Source organism: Thunnus thynnus, chromosome 7, assembly GCF_963924715.1.
Source record: "Thunnus thynnus chromosome 7, fThuThy2.1, whole genome shotgun sequence".
Classification (NCBI taxonomy): Eukaryota; Metazoa; Chordata; class Actinopteri; order Scombriformes; family Scombridae; genus Thunnus; species Thunnus thynnus.
Window position 1 is genome coordinate 12,178,217 of NC_089523.1, and position 20,000 is coordinate 12,198,216.

The window sequence follows — 20,000 nt, forward strand, 5'->3', positions numbered from 1 at the left end:
GAGATGATGCAGAGGAACTGAATGCAACTACAGAATAAGCTTTATTTTCATTATAAACACAAAGCAAATATAAAACAGACAGTTTATAATCTATTGTTTGTATTCCTGTAACCTGAACATGATAATTTTGAGGACAAATACTTGGAGAAAAGGATGAAATGAAATAAAGAGAGACTTATTTTATAGTTCAGCAGAGAGGAAAAGACATATGACATCCCTCTTGGCCAAATGAGACAGTAATTGTTGTATATAATTAAGATGTGACACTGATAAATGGTTAAATAATTAAGTTAAAACCCAGTGAAATACTTTCTATCAACTACGGTTAGGGTTAGGGTTAGGGTTAGGTAGTCTAAAGATCATTAATAACTGTGAGCTTGACTGATATCCTGTGCTACAACCAAACCTGGCACCAAAGCAGAGAATGAAAACCAAAACTTACCCCACCCCTTTCCCCACTGGAGTCACATGCGCTCAAGAGCCCTGTACTCAGCACTGCCTGCATAACTACAGCATTACAGTAGGTCATCTGCTCCTGAATTGATTCCTGAGGCTTGAGCAAGTGAAAAAGAGCGCAGGGTTGGACTGAGAAAGGAAAATAGCAGATCACACCACTCGGAGAGAGTATGACACACACAGATAAACACACACATGGGTCAAAGTTGAGTTTGAGATGTCGGCTGAAGAGGGAAAGGGAAAGGCAACACATATGGCGCTGTTGTTTCACAGTAAACAGAAACTTGATGGAATCATTAACTAACTTTTATACAAGAATAGAAACAAGCCTTTTGGGATTCTACTTCAAAGCACACAGAGCTACGCGGAAACCACACAAGACAAACACTTCTATAAAAAGCTTATTGATAGCATAGGGTAAGATATAAAGGTGTGGTAGATAATGATGCTACTGATGATGATCCCTTAAAATAATGACACTGCTATTTAAGACAACAGGGGGAGGGGTCTTTCTTTCCTATGTGAAGTAGAAGATTTAAAGGAGGACGTGGGAGGTATCTGTGGCATTCCACTCCTCCAGACCTGCTGGGCTGGTTTCCGGGTCATTAAAATTCCTCCTCTCCTCTCCTCACTTCTCCTCTCCGAAGCCATAGTTTCTGCCTCAAGCGACATGTTGGCTCATGTCCACCTGCGCAGCCTCGCCTCCTCTCTTCCACCTCCACTCTTTCTCTCTTGCGCTCGTTATCTCCCTGCTGCAGAGCACACTGCTTTCTCTGTGAGTCAGGAAGTTTTTACTCTCCCTCGGCTGCCTTGCGTCTCCCTCTCTGTCGCCCCTTCTCTGAACAAAAGAAGCTCCCTTCTTTCTTTTCTGCATCCACATGTGATCACAATAAATTCTCTTTGACGGCACAGATCTAGACAATCATCCCTCATCTTTGTCTTCTTTGACCCCTCCACAACCCCCCCTCCCTCCCCCCCAACTTTCTATTTTTTTCTTCAACTTACCTTCCTCTTCTCGGTGTCTGCTCCCCCTCTCTCCAGTGATGCGTGTAAGGCGGTATTCTGTGTCACTTCTGTTCAAATCTAAGATGATGAAGCGAACAAAGTAAACATCAAACCTGCCTAGACTCCTTACCACTTGTTTAAGTATCCACAGCCAGCAACAACAACCACAACAAAAGCAGCCATGACCTGACTAAAATATGTAGGCCTACGGGCAACCTGAGCTTTCCAAGCACTTCCAAATGTCACCTACACAACAGAGAAAACAACAACAAGTACCATAAAAAAACAAAAGGATCTGTCACACATTGAAATTAAGTAACCAAATACCTGCAGTATCTTCTGCGCACTGTACAAGTAGAGTGATTATCATCAGTCTGTCTATGTAACAGCATGATCTATTTACTTGTATCAATGCAATGACTAAGTCCATTTTCCAAAGACTGCTAAGGCAACCTCAAATCATAACAGCTGCATCCTGTCTATATTAACTCATTAAGCCTTGAACAAACAGGATTTATGGCTTGTATATAAAGTGTCATCAACATATTTAGCTCTGACTGCATGCGATACATTTGAATCATCAATATGACAAAGCACATGGACAATCAGCTGGTCTCTCCTGCCAAAAATCACTGGATGTGGTGGCCTGGTCCCAATGCTGACGCTTCAAATTTGGTCCTTAAGACCCTAAAACCAAAGACAGATAGCAAGGACTACTGGACAGATTGAACCCATCTGTGACCAAGAACCTAGCACCACTATAAATGCTTTATTTCACTTAGATTAGTTTATGTGCTCTAAAAACACTTTAACAAAATATGTTAAAGTACATAATCCAACATGACTAGCATTACTCTAATAGATTTTTTAGCAATCCAAAGTTGAAAGTGACTGTGTTATTTTGTCAAATTTAAAACAACATTCAAGTAATTTTACACGTCAAAGTCCATTTACTAGTCACCGGGAGAACAAACTCGGCTTGCGCAAACACTTGTTATAATGTCCTCTCTGGCTCTACAGGAGCTTTGTCAAGTCTGAGAAAATAATGTGATGCAACAATGATGTCATCAGGGTTATCTCAGCTCAGACTTGGAGACGTATAAACGAAAGTCTGCATCACAAACAGGGTGCATGGAGTTTAAAAGACAGGAACAGAGTGACCAATTTGCATTATCGGAAGTGTATGATCCAGTGTTTTGGGAATGATTCATACTGGAGACTAAAACTCTGGATATGTCAGCCTCTGCTGCTTCAATTTTCCTTTTTAAATCCTTCTCTGGCAAGTGCCCCAACATTATGGAAGTATTAAATTACTGGAGTACTCTATAAAGTCTGTAGTACCAATACCTTTAAGCTTGGTCATCAAATAAACTAATGTCAGGTTAGTTGCCAGCAACAACATAACATAGCTACTGTTAGCATGTTCACTAGACTGGATGTGACTTAAAGAGGATTTTGATACTTTGATCATCTTGTTGCATTTTAGCTCCCAACTCAACATTATGTGTGTGGTGTGATTTAGATCCAGATTTCATAAAATTCAGATTCAGTGGTTTATATAAATTACAATGACTATTATTATTATTATTATTATTATTATTATTATTACTACTATTATTATTATTATTACTATTATTATTATTAACTATAATCCAAATGCTTGTTGATACACTATTGCCACTGATATTTTCTGTGACTGCTGAACAGGCAAGGACTTCCTGTTTTCCTGACCAAGTATAAAAACTGCCCACTGTGCTGGAGAAATGTTGATGAATGGCAGGCTTTGGGGAAATAACACAAGACCTGCTGACCCATAGCACACATGAGGACACACACACACACACACACACACACACATACTCCCTCCCGGGCTAATCTCCTATACTGGGCCCCCCCAAGAGTCAGAGCTTGCCTTTGATCAACATACATTGTCAAGGCACACTGGGTGACCTGTGTGTGTGTGTGTGTGTGTAAGGGAGAGAGACAGAAGTTTGGATGGGGATGGGAGGTCCTAACCTGAAGTGCCGGATATTGTTGCACTACTTCCTGCCCTCTAAGCCCTGACCCGGGGAACCACACGGCCAAAGAGCCTTGTGTTTAGCTGACCCTCAACCTCTCCTCTGCCCCTCCCCGTCTCCCTTTCTTCCCTTTTCTTTCTTCTCGCTCTTTTTTCCCTCTCTCCTTGAACCTCAAACATACACTAATGCCAAACTCTTGGAATTGATCATCAAAGAGACCACCAGAGCACACACTCACACAAACACACTCTCAAACACACACACATGCATTCCTGTTATGTTTCCATAGCAGCAGAGATCCCTGATACCATGCTTTGAACCTGTGTGAGAGTAGGTCATTCTCACCTTTAGGGGTCCACTCAGACCGATCGGATGTGACACCGAGATGGTTTTTTCTTAAGGTTAATGTAGGGTTAGAAGCTTGAAATATCTAAGGAAAATATAACATGCACTATACATGGTGACATGTTAGTTAAGAAAAAATTTGAATAAATAATGACCAGCACAGAGCAAAAATCACATAGATGTGATTTTTAATCTGATGAAGTTAAAACTTTAAACCTGAGGGTGCATTAATGCAGCTTACACACATCTGAAGCTTTGTACTATAATCTATCTTATGAAATTATATCATAAATGATTAAGCTAAAAGGAAAAAAAGGTCAAATCAGTGCTACAAATATAAAGATGAGGTTTGGTGTGATTTCACCCTCCACTGCATCCCTGGTTTCTAGCCCACATCTCAATAGACTGAAGCCCTAATACACATGCTACTACATGTGAGTCAACTGTAAAAATGTACAAGCGCACATAGCTCACCGTGTAAGAAAGTTAATGTCTCCAATCTGATGCACTGGCACGTGTGCAGACAACACATGCAGGAATGTATGCAACTCTCATCTCGTACACACACACACACACACACACACACACACATACAAACATTAAAACTAGTTGGCATTTCAGGATTCCACTCAGTGCACTTAAACCAACGTGCTTGTCATAGCTCCGCTAGTTATTTCATGTTTCATACTGTTGTCAAAGACAGGGACACATTTAAAGGTAGCCTGACTGGTTCGATCACAAAGAGAATTATGTCTATTTGTGTTTAAAAAATTTGAGGCATTAGTTGTACAGAAGTATCCTGAGCCATGGTGAATAGAGGTTAAAAAGATGTGAGAAATTCCTGGCGCTACTTTATAGCGCTACTTTATTCATTGCCTTTGAGCAATGAAGGCAACCTCGTAATGGGTCAGCACCACCACAGAGTGTTCCCTGAAGCACTTTGGCCCATTAACATCCCACTCAACCGTTTTAGTTACCTGGTTACATCATCTCAGCGCCTTTTTTCAATTAGCCCTTTGTGCCTTTTGAGAATAACGCTGCGTCTCAAAAGTAGATTTTGATTCTTGCTATAATGCTCATATCTCTAACAGACCGTTTGCGAAAAAGTATCTTCCTCCTTTGTGTGTCCATGAGTGTAAACCTGTAACACAATACCAAAAGAAAGCACAAAACCATTTCAACTATTTTAGTCATAGATTACCTCAAATACCACTGGGTGTGTTCACATATCAAATCTGCTCCCATGAAACATTTTTTTCTGTTCCTTCTTTCACCATTTGTTGGCAATTGTAAAGCAATATTTTTGTGATTTCATATCTATCTGGGTGCCTGCGGGCTGTGGGTATCTCGTTGGTGACGCTACCCTTCTCTCTTAATGGTTGCTTGCTTTTAAAAGTCATTTATTCAAACTGTTTGACAGTTTGTTGACTGTGGAGATACAGGTATGATTTAGATTTAATTGACCAATTACCTTAAAATGTATGGTTTAGATTGGAAGCATCCAGTGTTAGACAAGTATATGCAAGCATGTTTTATGTAATGTTCTCCTTAGCCCCACGGCCTGTTTTTATTGTAATGCCACTACAGACTCAAAGGGGTAAAGAGATTGGCACTTTTAGATCACTTTTTCCTCTATTCTAGCTGGTACTACCTCATGTTTTCCATGTGTTGTGTTGTGTCTTTGGATGGATTGAAATGGGGGAAAATTAATCATAACTACCCCTCATTTAGCACTATTGATAGGGTTTTCATGGTATTCATGTGGCTATTTCATATAGCCCATGAACTCCTACATTTGTATGATGTTTCATCGATTACAAGAAAACTCTTAGTCATATAAAAAAGCTCAAAGGTGGTACCAGATACAAATAGTACAAGTTTCAGTCTGAAAGTATTTTACAAGCTTTGTCGCTGACTCACAAAATAATGCACCTGCTATGGGCGTTGGAAGATACACATATCTGAAACTTTAGTCATATAAAGCAAACAGTCTCAGGTCATTCATGCTGCTCTCCGTCATTTCAGTTGAAGAAGCCTACCAGCAGTGGAACAAGTATTCACATCCAACCATGTACAAAGTGCACCATTAAGGTGCCACATTTAATATTTTACTTGGGTAAATTAACAATAAGCAACAAAATGTACTTAAAATAATCATTATGTAGATTGGTGCAATATATGATTTGTTTTTCCATCTCTAAACCCTGCACAACGCACTCTATATAGTTGTGTAAAATCCAGAAATTTAGTCATTATGATTCACATGAAAGTGACAAAATTACAGGCTATAATGACAATAATTATACAGAAAGACTTTCATCGTTGTTTATGGCACCCAAGGGTTTCACTGCCAGTCCAACACCAATTACCTCAATAAAATGTATTTTTATGTTTCCATGGCATGGAACTGTTTTGTGCGTAAAACAGGCGTGTCAAGGCTGAAGGCCTGTCACCAGTGTTAACTGATCTGCCTCCAGTAATTGTGTTGTGTGCAGGCATGTGAACAGATAAGATTCAAAGGGTGGGGGCTGAAACACGGCACCTTTACCCCGCCACTTACAACGACCCACCTAATGCCCTTTCATGTATTTTTGGTTCTTAGATTGACTTTACTGTCTGTTTTATTCATGACTGAGCATAGCCACCATGAGTTTGAAAACACACCTGGGTTTATGTTCCTGCTGTTCTGACCTTTGACCTCTTTTTCAGGGAAAAGAAATTTACCCACAGTGACTGACAAGCATTTCTGCTTGTGACCGAGGCACCGAGACCTAGACCGAGAGTCTAAGAATGAGCCTTGTTTGTGTGCATCTGAGTTTTGCTTCCTGAATATACTCTGATAATACTCCCAGTACAGATAATTATACACTTTATAGTACTTTCATATTATTTCAATCTCCAGTGCTTAATATTTATGTAATATTTCTTTAGATTCACAGCACTTTCTTCCAAGATGAGGATCATCACAGTGCTTGTTGTTTCATGTGCTGAAATCAGTCAGTGACTTTTGCAACAAGCGAGCGGATTTGGCAGGCAGGTATCTCTTTTATAGGGCGTCCTCTGAGACAAGTCAAAACTTGAACAATAGGACGTCGTTATGCATGTCAGCCGAGGAGGAATGCTCGAGATCTGTCGGTATGCAACCAGGCAATTACTCTCATATACGTCAGCTCTCCCATGTCTTCAGCAGTAAACTTGTAATTTCCCAATTACTAACCTTCATTGGAACTCCTATGACGGCATCACAGTTTGTCTGGAAGGTGGTTGTACACATTTCTGTTCATCTCTGACCTCTTGAACCACAGCTGGTGGCCTGTACGGATAACTTCACAGGTTATGTTAATTTCCTGTTATTTCACTTTCTAAAACAATAGGAAAATGCACAAGACCGAATGTTTCATCCTACTGTTATCTCCTCTCCTCATACAGACAAACTCATATGGGATAAATGTTTGATTGAGTATTTAGATGCAGGGGTCCTTATATAAACTAGTTTTAGAAATCCCTCTCTAATTTCTGCTGAAAGGGGGATAATACAGCTCAGATTGTGACTGTCGCAGCAGGCTTATCTTTAAAGCCACTATTCTGATGTCACATAGGTGGTGTTATTTGGAAACCGATTGCATAAAATGATAATTCTTACCAGGCCAGACACTGTTACATAAGATGCAAGAATCCCTGAATTGTTTCAGTTATAATCTGACATACAGCTACAAAGCAACTGAGTTTGCATTTTGTGCTTAGACACCAGCCCTTTCCAGAAATCCACTCTGTAGAAACTAGAGACTGTTGGTTGAGCAGGCTTGTCTGCAAACAATGAAACTGACGCCGGAAGGCAGTGCAGCACAGCAGGTTCCTAAAAAACTACTTCTGGTAAAACAAGGAGTAGAGGGAAGCTGAGTCAACGCACAGCCAGTAAACATTACACTCCCTTATGGAAATGTGACAAATCAGTTACACAGGACAGTATCAGTTTCCTATTTACCTTAAGAAACCAATAAAACTTAGTATGAGAAATGACTCACTTTTTTGATATCAAGGTTTCATGTTTAATAATAGATGATAATACATTTAGTTTGTTCTGCACTTTTCATAGTGAAACTCAAAGTGCTACAGTATTAATAACATAGAGGAAACAATATAAAGAAAATAGTAATAAGAGTTAAGATGAAAAAGCCTTCCTGAATAGAAAGGTTTTTAGGCCTTTTTTAAAAGAGTCTAGGGTCTGTGCTGCCCTCAGATAGTTAAGAAGGCTGGTCCACAGTGCAGTGCAGCAGAAGGCTCGACCCCCCATGGTGCAGAGCTTAGTACTGAGCAAGCTGCTGTAAGATCTGAGGGTGTGGCTGGAGGTTTGTGGTATGATCAGTTCCTGTAGGTAGGGAGGCGCATGTCCATTGATGGATTTGTATGTGAGTAGTAGCAGGACTTTGTAGTCAATCCTGAAGGAGACAGGGAGCCAGTGCAGTGAAAACAGAATTAGTGTTATATGTTCGTGTTTTCGCACTCTCATCAGGATCCCGGCAGCGCTGTTCTGAACATACTGGAGCTTCTGGATGCTCCTGCCAGGGATCCTTGTGAAGAGCACATTGCAATAGTCCAGTCTTAAGGAGATAAAGGCAGGGACAAGTTTCATTGCATCTGACAGGGTTAGAGAAGGGCAGAGTTTAGAAATGTTTTTGAGATGGTAGAAAGCATAGATGTCTTACATGGTCATCAAAAGTCAGTTGAGGGTCAAACCTAACACCCAGATTAGTGACAAGGAAAGGGGGATGACCTGGTCGTCAAAGGTGAGACGACGTATGAGGGAATGATTGAATCTGGTGTGGATTGCCAATAAGGAGAGCTTTATTATACTGCTTTTTAACTGTAGGAAATTTGTGCTCATCCAGACCTTTATCTCCTCAAGACAGGTGCTGAGGCTTGACGTGGCTGTAGGGCTTGGGGCAGTTTTGATGTACAGCTGGGCATCATCAGCATAGCAATTAACAGCAATAAACAGCCTCATAATGGTCACAGTTATGCAGAGAAGTGGACCCAAATGCAGAAGCAACAGGTAGACAACAGGAACTGAAGAAAATAAGTATTTATTTGCCAGAATCTGGTTACTGGCAGATGAAGACAAAAACAGAACTGGCTCACTTGAAACACGATGAGCAAAAATGAAGAGTAAAAAACAGTTGCAAACACCGGGATACATTGACCACGAACGGACAAAGAACTCAAAGAACAGACAGGGGCAAGTTGCCTGGGGGCAGTACAAGGGCGGAGCAGGAGACCCCAGGCGGGCACCCTGGCAGCTGAACAGGAGTGGAGCAAGAGACCTCAGGCAGGCAGCATGGGGGCAGTGCTGAAGGACATAACAGATCCAGAGGGCGACCAGGATGCAGGACCGAAGGCCAGTATCGCTGCAGAGGGCGACAAGGGGACAGGACGGATGGGCAAAGTCACTTGGGAGGGCAACCAGAAATGCAGGGCCGCTCAGTAGGACAACCAGACATGCGGAGCCACTCTGGAGGTCGGCAATGAAGGCTCTGGTTACTGGCAAACAAAGACAAAAAACAGAACTGGCTGATTTGAAACACGAGGAGCAAAAAACAATGACTGCAAATACCGGGATACATGGACCAGGACCACAAACTCTCAAAGAACTCAAAGAACAGACAGGTATAAATCCACAAGGAACTAATCACAGAACAAGACATAGCTGAGTGGGGCAGGCATCGTAATAAAGAGGGAAACACAAGGATTGATTAACAATAAAGACAATGAGGGTGTGGCAGGCAACAAATAGGGCAAGGCTAACAAGACTAAACACAGAACAGGTGTGCAAGGGAAAACAGCCTGAGCAGGACTACAGCAACACATGAGGAACACAAGAGGTTACAAACTGACAGGAATAAACCCAAAGCAAGGCAGAGATAAAGCTAAAGAAAACCCTGGACTCAGAGGAAAAAAACAATACCCAGCTCAAGCACTGCACAAAGAAACACAAATGGCAAATGCAGTTATCACAAACAACTTGTAAACCAGAGCACATATAAAACACACACAGAGCAACACCAAAAACACAAGAAGTCCAGAAACACAGAGTCCATGACTCATAACCCTGAGCAGAGCTGTTTCAGTGCTGTGTACTGAATGAAAACCTGCCTCAAATTTTTCAAATAGGTGTGTTTAAGGTGGTCCTGAAGCTCAGAAGAAACCACCTTCTCGAACACTCTGGACAGGAAAGGGAGGTTGAAGATATAAGTTATTGTTGTTCTTGTAAATTTGAATTATATGAAATTTCAATAAAGATCTTTTTTTAAAAAAAGAAAGGTAGGTCTGTAGCTAGCAAGAACTTCTGGGTCCAGGGTGGGCTTCATGAGGAGGGGGTGTTTAGTCTAATGTGAAAAAAATTTGAGATGATAAAATGTGGTTTCACTGGCAAAAGATTTCATGCTTAAAACAGATTATTACACAAGACATTTTAAGTGGTGGGGAGCAAATTAGTACAATGAGTATTTTGTGCTATTTTATACCTCTACTTCCATACATTTCAGAGACAAAGTTTGTACTTTTTAGTCCACTAGATTTCATCTGACGGCTATAGTTACTTTGTACGTTAATATTTTCCATACAAAACAAATGAGTTTACAAAATATGATACATCACTAGTAGTGATATATTATGAGTACATAAAGCAGCTCAGATTAGCTCCACCATAACAAACTACAAAATGTAAATACTGATTGCCCCTTTCTACTAAGACACACTTTGTAAAGAGTTGCAACTAATGGCTTTATTAATATTTATGAAATAATCTGTTAAAGCATAACAGACTAATCACAAACCATTAATAGGAACAAGTTTTGCAATGCCAGTTTGTAAAAATATATATATAATTTGATGGTTGTATACTTGATTGTAAGAGGCCAATCCATGCAGTAATTTTACTATGAGTCCAGATTACCAAACAGGTGAAGAGGACAAGAAGTGCCTCAAGGCCACAGACCCCCAGGGGTCCCAAAAACCCAGTTTCACTGCATATCAGTTTGTTTTGGTAGTATGATTAATTGCAAGTTTGTTCAGAAATGTGCACCAATAAAGTACACAACTATGGTAGGTCTCACATTGGCTATAACTCAGTCTTGTGGCTCTGTCTTGTAAAGGGGTCCTGTGTCAAAATCTAGTTTTAAGACTTTATTTTGCTTGTGTTCACATGATACATATTCCCGAATAAAGTGGTTTTTTTATCAAACTGCATCATTTAATTGTTTCGGGCTTTGTGATTTATATGATTTCTTCCTTCTCTCCTGTCAACTGTGTATCTGTTGATCTGGGCAGTGAGCTGCTGCATACAAGTTGTATTGAATTGAACTGAATCAAAACTCATTGACACACAGAAAACCTGGGCCTAGGTCCAGCAGTATTAGTTCACCATAGGAATGGTTGTTTTTGGGGAAGCCTATTAATGTGCACTGATGAGAACTCAGAGGGCATATACACATATTGCTAAGGGTGGGTCATCGGGACCCTGACAATTTTATTTTTTAATCTGTGGCCCCTAAGCAAGCTCATCTAGGCATGTCCATAAGCACATTTTGCTGATACTTATGTACTTTTACTGAGATTTTACTTCAGTAAAAGTTCAAAATACATCTTCCTCGATGATATTTGTGTGTTTTGATGCTTGTATGCTGTAATGCCATGAGCTGTTCTCAAGTCTTATCCGTCCAGTTTTCCTTTTAATACGTCCGGAGCACAGTATAAAGGCCTCTGAGCCCCCCTCCCTCTACACACACCCTCATGCAGCTTCTTCCGACCACCACCAGACGACTCTCTCTCCCTCTCTCTCCCTCTCTGTCTCTGGAGCTAAGCCCCGCCTCTGACCAGGTTACGGGGCGGGGCTATGGCTGTGCGGAGCCCGGAGGCAGGCAAAGCGTCTCTCGCTACAGCTGTGCTCCGCTTTTGTCGGACTACCGCTCCTGTTCTTGCGCTTTTCTACCCGGCAGAAAGGACACAAAGAGAGGGGACAGACAGCATGAAATAAAGACAGAGCATGAGAGCGGCGGGGCCGGCAGAGGGACACGAGCAACCTAACCGGACTACAGTCTCGTCCAGACACGGATACTATTAAACTCCAGACTGGATACGGAGCTCCGCAGATGTGCGCACCGGATTTTACCCACCAAAAAGAGTCGAGACCGGGGGGAGAGGGGCGGACTTTATCGCGCAGGTAGGGGTTTTTTTGTCGTCTCGGTGTTAAGAGAAAGTGGGTATTTGTCCCTCCTGAGTCGACTAGGGAAGAAAGCTACGCTAGTATCCTACAAATCGCCCAGCCAGCCTGTGCTGCAGTGTTTGCTACATTGTTTGCTGTTCAGCAAAGCTCCGGGTCTGCTGTAGAAATGTTTGTTAACGAAGGGAAAGCTGCTGTAGCGACGTGCTGAATTAAAGCTCCGGGGTGCTCCGTTTATCTTTTGTCGCTGCTCCGCCGCAGTGGCTTGTAGGCTCTATGTGTGTGTGTGCGTGTATGTGTGTATGTGTGTGTGTGTGTGTGTCGACTGTAGCCTACGTGCAAACTTGCTCGGGCAGCGATGTGTAAGCGGCACGTAGACTGCAGGGGCCGTGTATCGGACTCCCGTGATCAAAATATATAGTCCCGAGAGAGAGAGAGGGGTTTTGTTACAGTGCTGATTTTATCGCTCCTGCTTTGGAGACGCAGCTGTAATTGCAGGCATGACGTTAGTAAGAGACTAAAAGACGGCCGAGTAAAAGCAAAAGAAACAGCCCAATTATATAATCCTCATTTTTATATGATTAATGAAGCTGGTGACTGTGTGCTCAAGTTCCCTCAGCAGGATTAGGTAATATATTTTCCGCTCCAGTTGCTGGCTGCGATAGGCTGGAGCTTTTTTTCCCCTCTCCTGCTTAAAACGAGAATCACTATAACAAGCTGTAATATTCCTATAGGGGCTTTTAATGTGTCTGTGCTCAACAGTGAGTAGCAGATCATCATGGTGGCTGTTACTGTAATACCCCTGTCATATCTGCAGGGTCATTAAGGGACCAGACCAGTCTAGTTTTTGTCGCAGGGGTTAAACAGGTTTCGTTTCAGCAAACAGAGGGCGAGGGTTTTCCTTTCCAGGAAAGGAAAGACGAGTTTTCACTGTTATGTTTTTTTAATGACTAAATAGCTCGTCCAAGCAACCTATTAATCATCGCTTCATGCGCCAGTATGACTTCACCTCAGATTATAGGATTATAGGTGTTATCTTTGATGACTACCTCTTTCTCTCTCCTTCTCTCTTTCTCTCAGGACTGTCGGGGTTTAAGAGGGGACCATGGATAAAACTTTGCACATTCTCCAGAAATCCGCAGACGGTGTGCCGACTGGGATCTCCCTGGATGTGAGCTTGAATATGGACGAAGGGGAAGATTTCACGGAACAGCAGATCGTGGGACTCCCGGACAAAATACCTCTGGTGAAACCTTATTTTAAAAAGAAGCAGAGGAAATTGGACGCCAAATGCCTCCACCGCGCCCTAGAGGACCCTATACTGACCACTTTGCTGAGCACGGATACGCTGGTCTCCGGGGATGGGGTGTTTGTTCCCCGGAACCAGCCGGGTCGGACTCCGGGAAACCTGTGCGCAGCAGCCGTGGTGAAACAGAACTGCATTGGCCAGGTGTGTCTGAAAGACCCGGCAGCTGCTGGCGATGCCACAGCTGGGACTGGAGTTCCGGGGTTGATGACCCGGGACGGTGATGTGGAAATAGCTGATACTACTGCGGAGCTGGAGGAGACAGAGCGGCGAGGGGAGAGACCCAAGATCACCGATCCTACCCCCGACAGCCGCTGCTTTCAGCTGAAACCTGGCCTCAGGGCGGCCGGGAGTACAGTAACAATAACGCCCGCCAGCAGGGATATACCTCCCATAGTTGCACCCCAGGCTCCTCACCAGGAGGGGGCCATCAAAAGCAATGACCTCTTAACCTCTGGGGCAAAAAGCCTTCCAGTTAAAGACTGCACTGGCGTCCAGGCCCCCCATTCCCTCCTCCTGCAGGCCCCTCAGCCTGACAAAGGAGTGCTATTTCAGGATAAAAGCGAAGAGGCCTCCCTGGACCTGGTTTTTGAGCTCCTCACCCAGCTTCAGTATCACACACACCAGTCAGACTCAGTGGACATTTGTGTGGATTTCCTCCAGGGGCAGTGCGCTTATGGCAACGACTGCGCCCACCACCACACCGTTCTGCCTTACCACTGGCAGATCCGCAGGAGCAGTGGTCAGACGTGGCAGAGCATAGCAGATGAATCCCAGGAACAGCTGGAGAGACTGTACTGCAACCCGGACAATGAGCAAGTCAGGCTCAAGTTTCAGTAAGTATCCCACCAACCGTAGTGTTTAACCTGCAGGCTACATCATTATATTCTGGGGATACTACATGCCCTCTGGTTAGATACAGGATCCTACTGCGGAGAGAAGCAGCACCCAGAGTGTTTCTGCATTTCTGTTTTGGATCTGTGCTTCTGGGTCAATTCACTTTCAGTTCAATCAATTTAAAATAGGAAATGAAACCACAATTCACACACTTGTCAGTTTCCAGCCATAAATTTACTGACTTATAGACCTTAAATTTTTCCTCACATCCTCTCACTGGATCGATACAGTGCTGGAAAACATTGCAGCCACACCAGTACACCGAAGTGTTGTAAGTACTGCTGAAAAGGCTACTGTGTGGTAAATTGATAGGTACCTGTGACATGGCAACAATAGTACAGTAAGCTGATAGGCTGCTCGTGAATGATAAGCTACTTCTGGTTTGGTGTGTGTTGGAAACAGTAGACGTCGGGTCTGAGCTTCCTCTTCAGTTTCACCGGTGCTGACAAACTGAAAGCTTTGACACTGCAGCTGCTCCATACATGTGTGGCTGATAGACTGCGGCCAAGCGAGTGTGCCTGTATGACTGTTAACATCCCTTAATACCATATTCGTGTTTTATTTATGTGTGAAAGTGCATATCCGTGCTGTTGATCCCCCGTCTATGCGTGTGTGTGTTTAGCCTTCACATGTCTTCCAGTCAATGTGTACACAATTTGTATCTCTTTATTTGAACTATCATATCAGCTATCGTGCCCTTGTGTAGGTATGGCACTCCGTCTCCCTATCCTGATATCGCTTATCTATTTCCTGTATTTCCCTGCTCCCAAAACTCAGCCCTTTGATTGGCCTGAGCTCCGTCCAAACCAGACTTTACAGCACTTGGCAGAAAGCTGTGAACTTCCATGACCCTCAGTTGCCTTGTGCGGTCACTGACACAGACGCACTTGGCAGCTTCTCTCCCTCCCTTGGTCATAGACATGCACACAATTGTGTATACACACACACACACACACACACACACACGCTGCTTGGCACGCAGATGCTCACACGAATCGGTTGCACAGAGAAGCTCAGTGGTTCGCAGTGCTCACACGCACGCCTTTTAGCAGACAGAGATAAACCTCTCTTTCACTCTCTCACACACCCACATAGATACACACACACATGCGAGCACTTGGCAAGCCCCAGTGGGGTGACATAAAGGAGCATGCACGGTTTCCTGTCAAGCTGTACTTGTGTGTATGCAGAGTCACGCACGGGAACTGACATACAACAAACACACGGACATTGACCTTATTCTAAATAAGGCAGTATTTTAGAAGAAGCTGGTTACACACTTTGTTTTTAATTGATTATTCCATTAATATTCACTTTTTCTAATAACGAAAGATGTCCCCTCCGCAGTGGTCTACGTTACAAAGCCAGAGTTTCTCGTCACTCTTCAGCCCCGACATGCAACATGAATGAATGTATGCAACATGGCATACGATGTATCATATGCCATGTTGCTACATTCATGAAAATCTTGCTACGTCTTTTTTTTATCACTATTTCTGTAACATTTAGAGCTGCAATTAACAATTATTGTCATTATCCAGTAATCTGCCGAATTCTCAATTAATCGTTTGAATGTCAGAAAATAGTGAAAGAACCCAGTTTCCTGGAGCCAAAGGCCTTCAGATGTTTTGTGTTTGTCTGATCAATAGTCCAAAACACAAAGATATTCAGTTTACTGTCATGTATGACGAAGAAAAGCATTGAATCATCACATCTGAGAAGTTGAAAACTTTTCACATTTTTTCTTATAAATGGCTAAAACAATGACTCTAATATCAAAACAGCTGCCAATTAATTTCCTGTCGATCAACTAATCAGTTAATGATGATGGTTTTCATCAACTACTGATCTGCTGATTATGTTCTTAATTGTTTGGTCTACAATCTTGTCCACCATCACACTTTCTGAAAGCCCAATGTGACGTCTTTATATAGCTTGTTTTGTTCAACCAACAGTCTTTTCAATTTACTATCAGATAAGTTAAAGAAAAGCAGTAAATCCTCACAATGGAGATGCTAGAACTAGACAACAAATTACACAGAGTTAGCAATGATCACAATGGTTGCAGATCCATCTGTTGATCGATTAATCAACTCACATTATTCAGCTCTAGTAATGTTTGCAGAAAGAAACTGTTGAGCAGTTTAGGTGTTTAACATTTCCCAAAATCAGCAAACACAAAGCAGATGTTCACTGTTTGATTAAGGCGTGGACATGTCTAAAGGTCATGTTAAGGTCATCAGAAAATTTAAGCAATTCCTTAGTGACATTATTGCCTGAACGGGGTTAGAAGTGCATTCAGTGTCGTCACAGCCAGTGATGCAGCTATACCATTATACATCAATCTGTCAACCACACCCGACCAAATCATCCAGACCATCATGATTTACTGAAACCTCTGAGTGTCCATGTGTGTTTGTCTTTGTTTATGTCTGTGTGGACAGTACACACACACACACACACACACACACACACACAAACACACAAACCTCAGTGCGTATGTGTGTGTGTACAAAGATTTGTATGTGTCGAAGTAGTTGACTCATGTTTTCAACTGAAATTCATGCATGCATATTGCTCCACAAACAGGATACGCACCTGGTGATGTCAGCCCAAATTCTTCAGAGGCTTTTTGAGCTTGTTTCACTCTCATACAGTCAGACAGGACCATCTGGCTCGCTCAGCAGAAGCTGCAGCAGAAACTAGAAACGCCAGAACATTGAAGATATAGGTGTTGTCATCAGAGCTGCAACGAGTAGTCAATTAATCAATTAGTTGTCAGCTATTTAAATTAATCGCCAACTATTTTGATAATTACTTAATCATTTTGAGTTATTTTTTTTATTTATACAAGCTGTAAGCAACAGGATGTTTATTTATGATATTAGTTTTAGTTGAATCAGACATTAGTTTTGATGTTATTTCATTAGAAGTCCCATGACACTCTTTTGTCAAGTTACTTTACAAGATAATCACTGAATCTGAAGAAAGAGTTTAAGTACAACTGTCAGTTTCTTTGGTTGAAAGTAGGACTGCAACTAACGATTATTTTCATTATCGATTAATCTGATTATTTTCTCAATTCATCAATTAGTTGTTTGAGCTAGAAAATGTCAGAAAACGGTTAAAAACTGTTTCTCAAAGCCCAAGCTGACATCCTCAAATGTCTTGTTTTGTCCTCAACAACAGTCCAAAAACTGAAAGATATTCAGTTTACTGTCATAGACAACTAAAGAAACCAGAAAATATTCACATTTGAGAAGCTGCAATCAGAGAATTTGGACATTTTTTTGAAATGACTTCAAATGGTTATCAAATTAGTTAGCGATTAATCACTGCAGCTCTAGACAAAAGCATCTGCCTAATGAATGTAATGTAATGTTCTGAATCTTCACTAGTTTTCACAGTCCTACGCTATTGTAGATATTGTCAACCCATTTATGATTTCACTCGTGTAGGAGTAGAGGCCTTTAACCAACAACAATTCAATTCTACTAATGTCTATTCATTATTCTAACCTGACCTGTTGCCTCTTCCAGAGGGAACTCCTACATTTTTCAAACACCAGAGATGTACAACTGTAACGAAGGTTTTTCTAACCCCGACCCTGAAACAAGTTTGACTGTTTGAGAACGGTAGAGTGAAAACTTAACACTGATGTAAAACATTTTCATTCCTGAAACTCATGACCTCTCCGACAAAAAAACACTCCCAGGTTCATGCATAGGTTTTCAAGTTTTGCTTGTTTATCTGCTGCAAGTAAACACCGGCTAATTCCTGGTTTCGAAAAAGTGGTTTATTGTGTCATTGCCCTCTTCCGATCCAGTGTTTATTTACAGCACAGGTCGGGGCTGGAAATGGGTGGGTGAGCTGTCTGTGGTGGATGTGAATATTATTAAATAGTTTGTTTCGGTGACATGTTGACGCTGGGTAAACTCTGCTGAAGGCTGATCTTCACTGGACAAAGTCAGCGTTCACAGTCTTCTGGTTATTCAGCTCTCAGTTCAGTCATTTACCCGGAGCTTTGTGCTGTGCTGGGTGTGTGTGAGAGCTCTTTTGATACTTTTCTTTGGAAACGCAATCCAGCCTGTCTTTTCATGCACACAAGCACACACGCACACACACACACACACACACACACACACAGGGCGAAGGCATCACCGTGGTTACCACAGCCAAATGATAACATTGTTAGTGATCTAAAGAGCAGCAGATGACTTAACAAGCTCCACTGTCGGTATGGCAACACAGGCCTGTTTTGCCCTCTGCCGTGTTGTGCAGAGCAGGACAGAAAAGAAGACGTACGAGCATTTTTGTGCATCTGATTATGTGCTGTACAGCCTGATGTACTGTTACGTGTGTGAGTGAGTGTGTGTGTGTGTTCTGTGCCAAGCTGTTCCCATGTGTGTGTATGATCCATAGCACAGGTTAATCCCATCCATATGATAAGCAGGAATGGAAGTCTGGCTAATCCTCCTTAGACATGAACTCAGCAGTAAGGAGGAATGTCACAGTCATCGCTTCTAAAAGTTATACTGTGATAATCCTCAGCTGTACGGTTGTTTATTAACAGATTTATGCTGTGCTGTAGCGTGAGTGTGTGTGTTTGTGTGTGAGATAGAGAGAGAGAGAGAGGGAGGGGGGAAGGGAGAAAATAACATCTGCAGTTTTATTTGTCTTTGTCTGATTTGAAGAGTATTACGTGATGTTTGTTATTTACAGGAAAACAGGAATTCTCAACCAAATATCTCACAATTAGACCCATTTCCTGTAATATCTGCCTGGAAAAACATCTTGCTGATTTTTTACTTAACCGCACTGAGTTTCCATATGTGTGTGTGTGTGTGTGTGTGTGTTTGTGTGTGTTTGCGAGAGATCGAGCTAGAGAGAGACTCTTTTGTCTGCCATGTAATAAAAGCCTTGCTTGTCATTAACTGACATAAAGAGACACCGAGCACCAAGGGCAGAGCGACCTGACACCAAGGTGTGTACGTGTGTGTTTTGCTTGTTTGCGAATGCCTGTGTGTTTATATCGCAGGGGTGGGGTGGGGTGGAGGGGGGGGGGATTCCACCTTACCTCATTGTGTGTTTTTGTGTCACGAATCAAGGAAAATGAAGGATGGTTGTGACTGCGAGCTGCTCGTCTCGCGTGTGGTGACTGCGATAAGAGGCGGTGTCAGATAGTGTGTCAGAATGAATGTGTCCACTCTTCGTGCTCGTGTTTGTGTGTGTGTGTGTGTGTGTGTGACGTGTCATGCCATGATTCAGTGGGGTGAGGTCTGGGTCGCTCTGCTCTCTTATTACTCAGAGTCTGCCTTTATCCCTGCATCCCCTTTTTCCCTTCTCCACCTCTTACTCCTCTTTTTTTTCTCTCTCTCACTGGATCTTTCATCCTCTTTTTTTTTTTTTTTTTGACGTTCCCCTGACTCACCCCTCTTTCACTCCCTTTTGTATCTCTTTTTCATCTCTCAATTGTCCCTTAAGGGCCTAACGAGGTGTGGAAATGTGTGTGTGTGTGTGTTCCTAGTGAGTCCTGTTTTTGCTCTTTGTATCTTGCAATATCCTCCTTCCCTCCTTCTCTATCAGCTCTCCCCTTTTATTATGTTATGATATATGTTATTTTTCACGTCAGACTCATTTATTTTCCCATCCTGCCCCTCGTTTCTCTCACGTTTTGTACCTTTGGCACATTTTAGATCTTCAAAGTGAAGGTTAAAGCACTGAGGGAGAGGACACCCTGAACTTTGAGCTTAAT

At 42.3% G+C, this 20,000-nt stretch overlaps 1 protein-coding gene and 1 long non-coding RNA gene across 2 annotated transcripts in view; one reads left to right on the top strand and one right to left on the bottom strand.

Annotated features, from left to right (window-relative positions):
- Positions 1 to 8,892: 8,892 nt before the first annotated feature.
- LOC137186720 (uncharacterized) lies at positions 8,893 to 9,603 on the bottom strand. Its single transcript, XR_010929084.1, has 2 exons — positions 9,436 to 9,603; positions 8,893 to 9,229 (listed from the first exon to the last, which is right to left on the bottom strand). It is a non-coding gene; the product is annotated as an uncharacterized lncRNA (long non-coding RNA).
- A 2,102-nt stretch (positions 9,604 to 11,705) lies between these two features.
- Positions 11,706 to 20,000, top strand: part of tiparp (TCDD-inducible poly(ADP-ribose) polymerase) — a 22,741-nt gene continuing 14,446 nt past the window's right edge. Inside the window, exons 1-2 of the mRNA XM_067594411.1 lie at positions 11,706 to 12,042; positions 13,123 to 14,184. Coding sequence (XP_067450512.1) covers positions 13,148 to 14,184 — 1,037 coding nt within the window. The 5' untranslated portion in view covers positions 11,706 to 12,042; positions 13,123 to 13,147. The remainder of the gene's footprint in view (positions 12,043 to 13,122; positions 14,185 to 20,000) is intronic.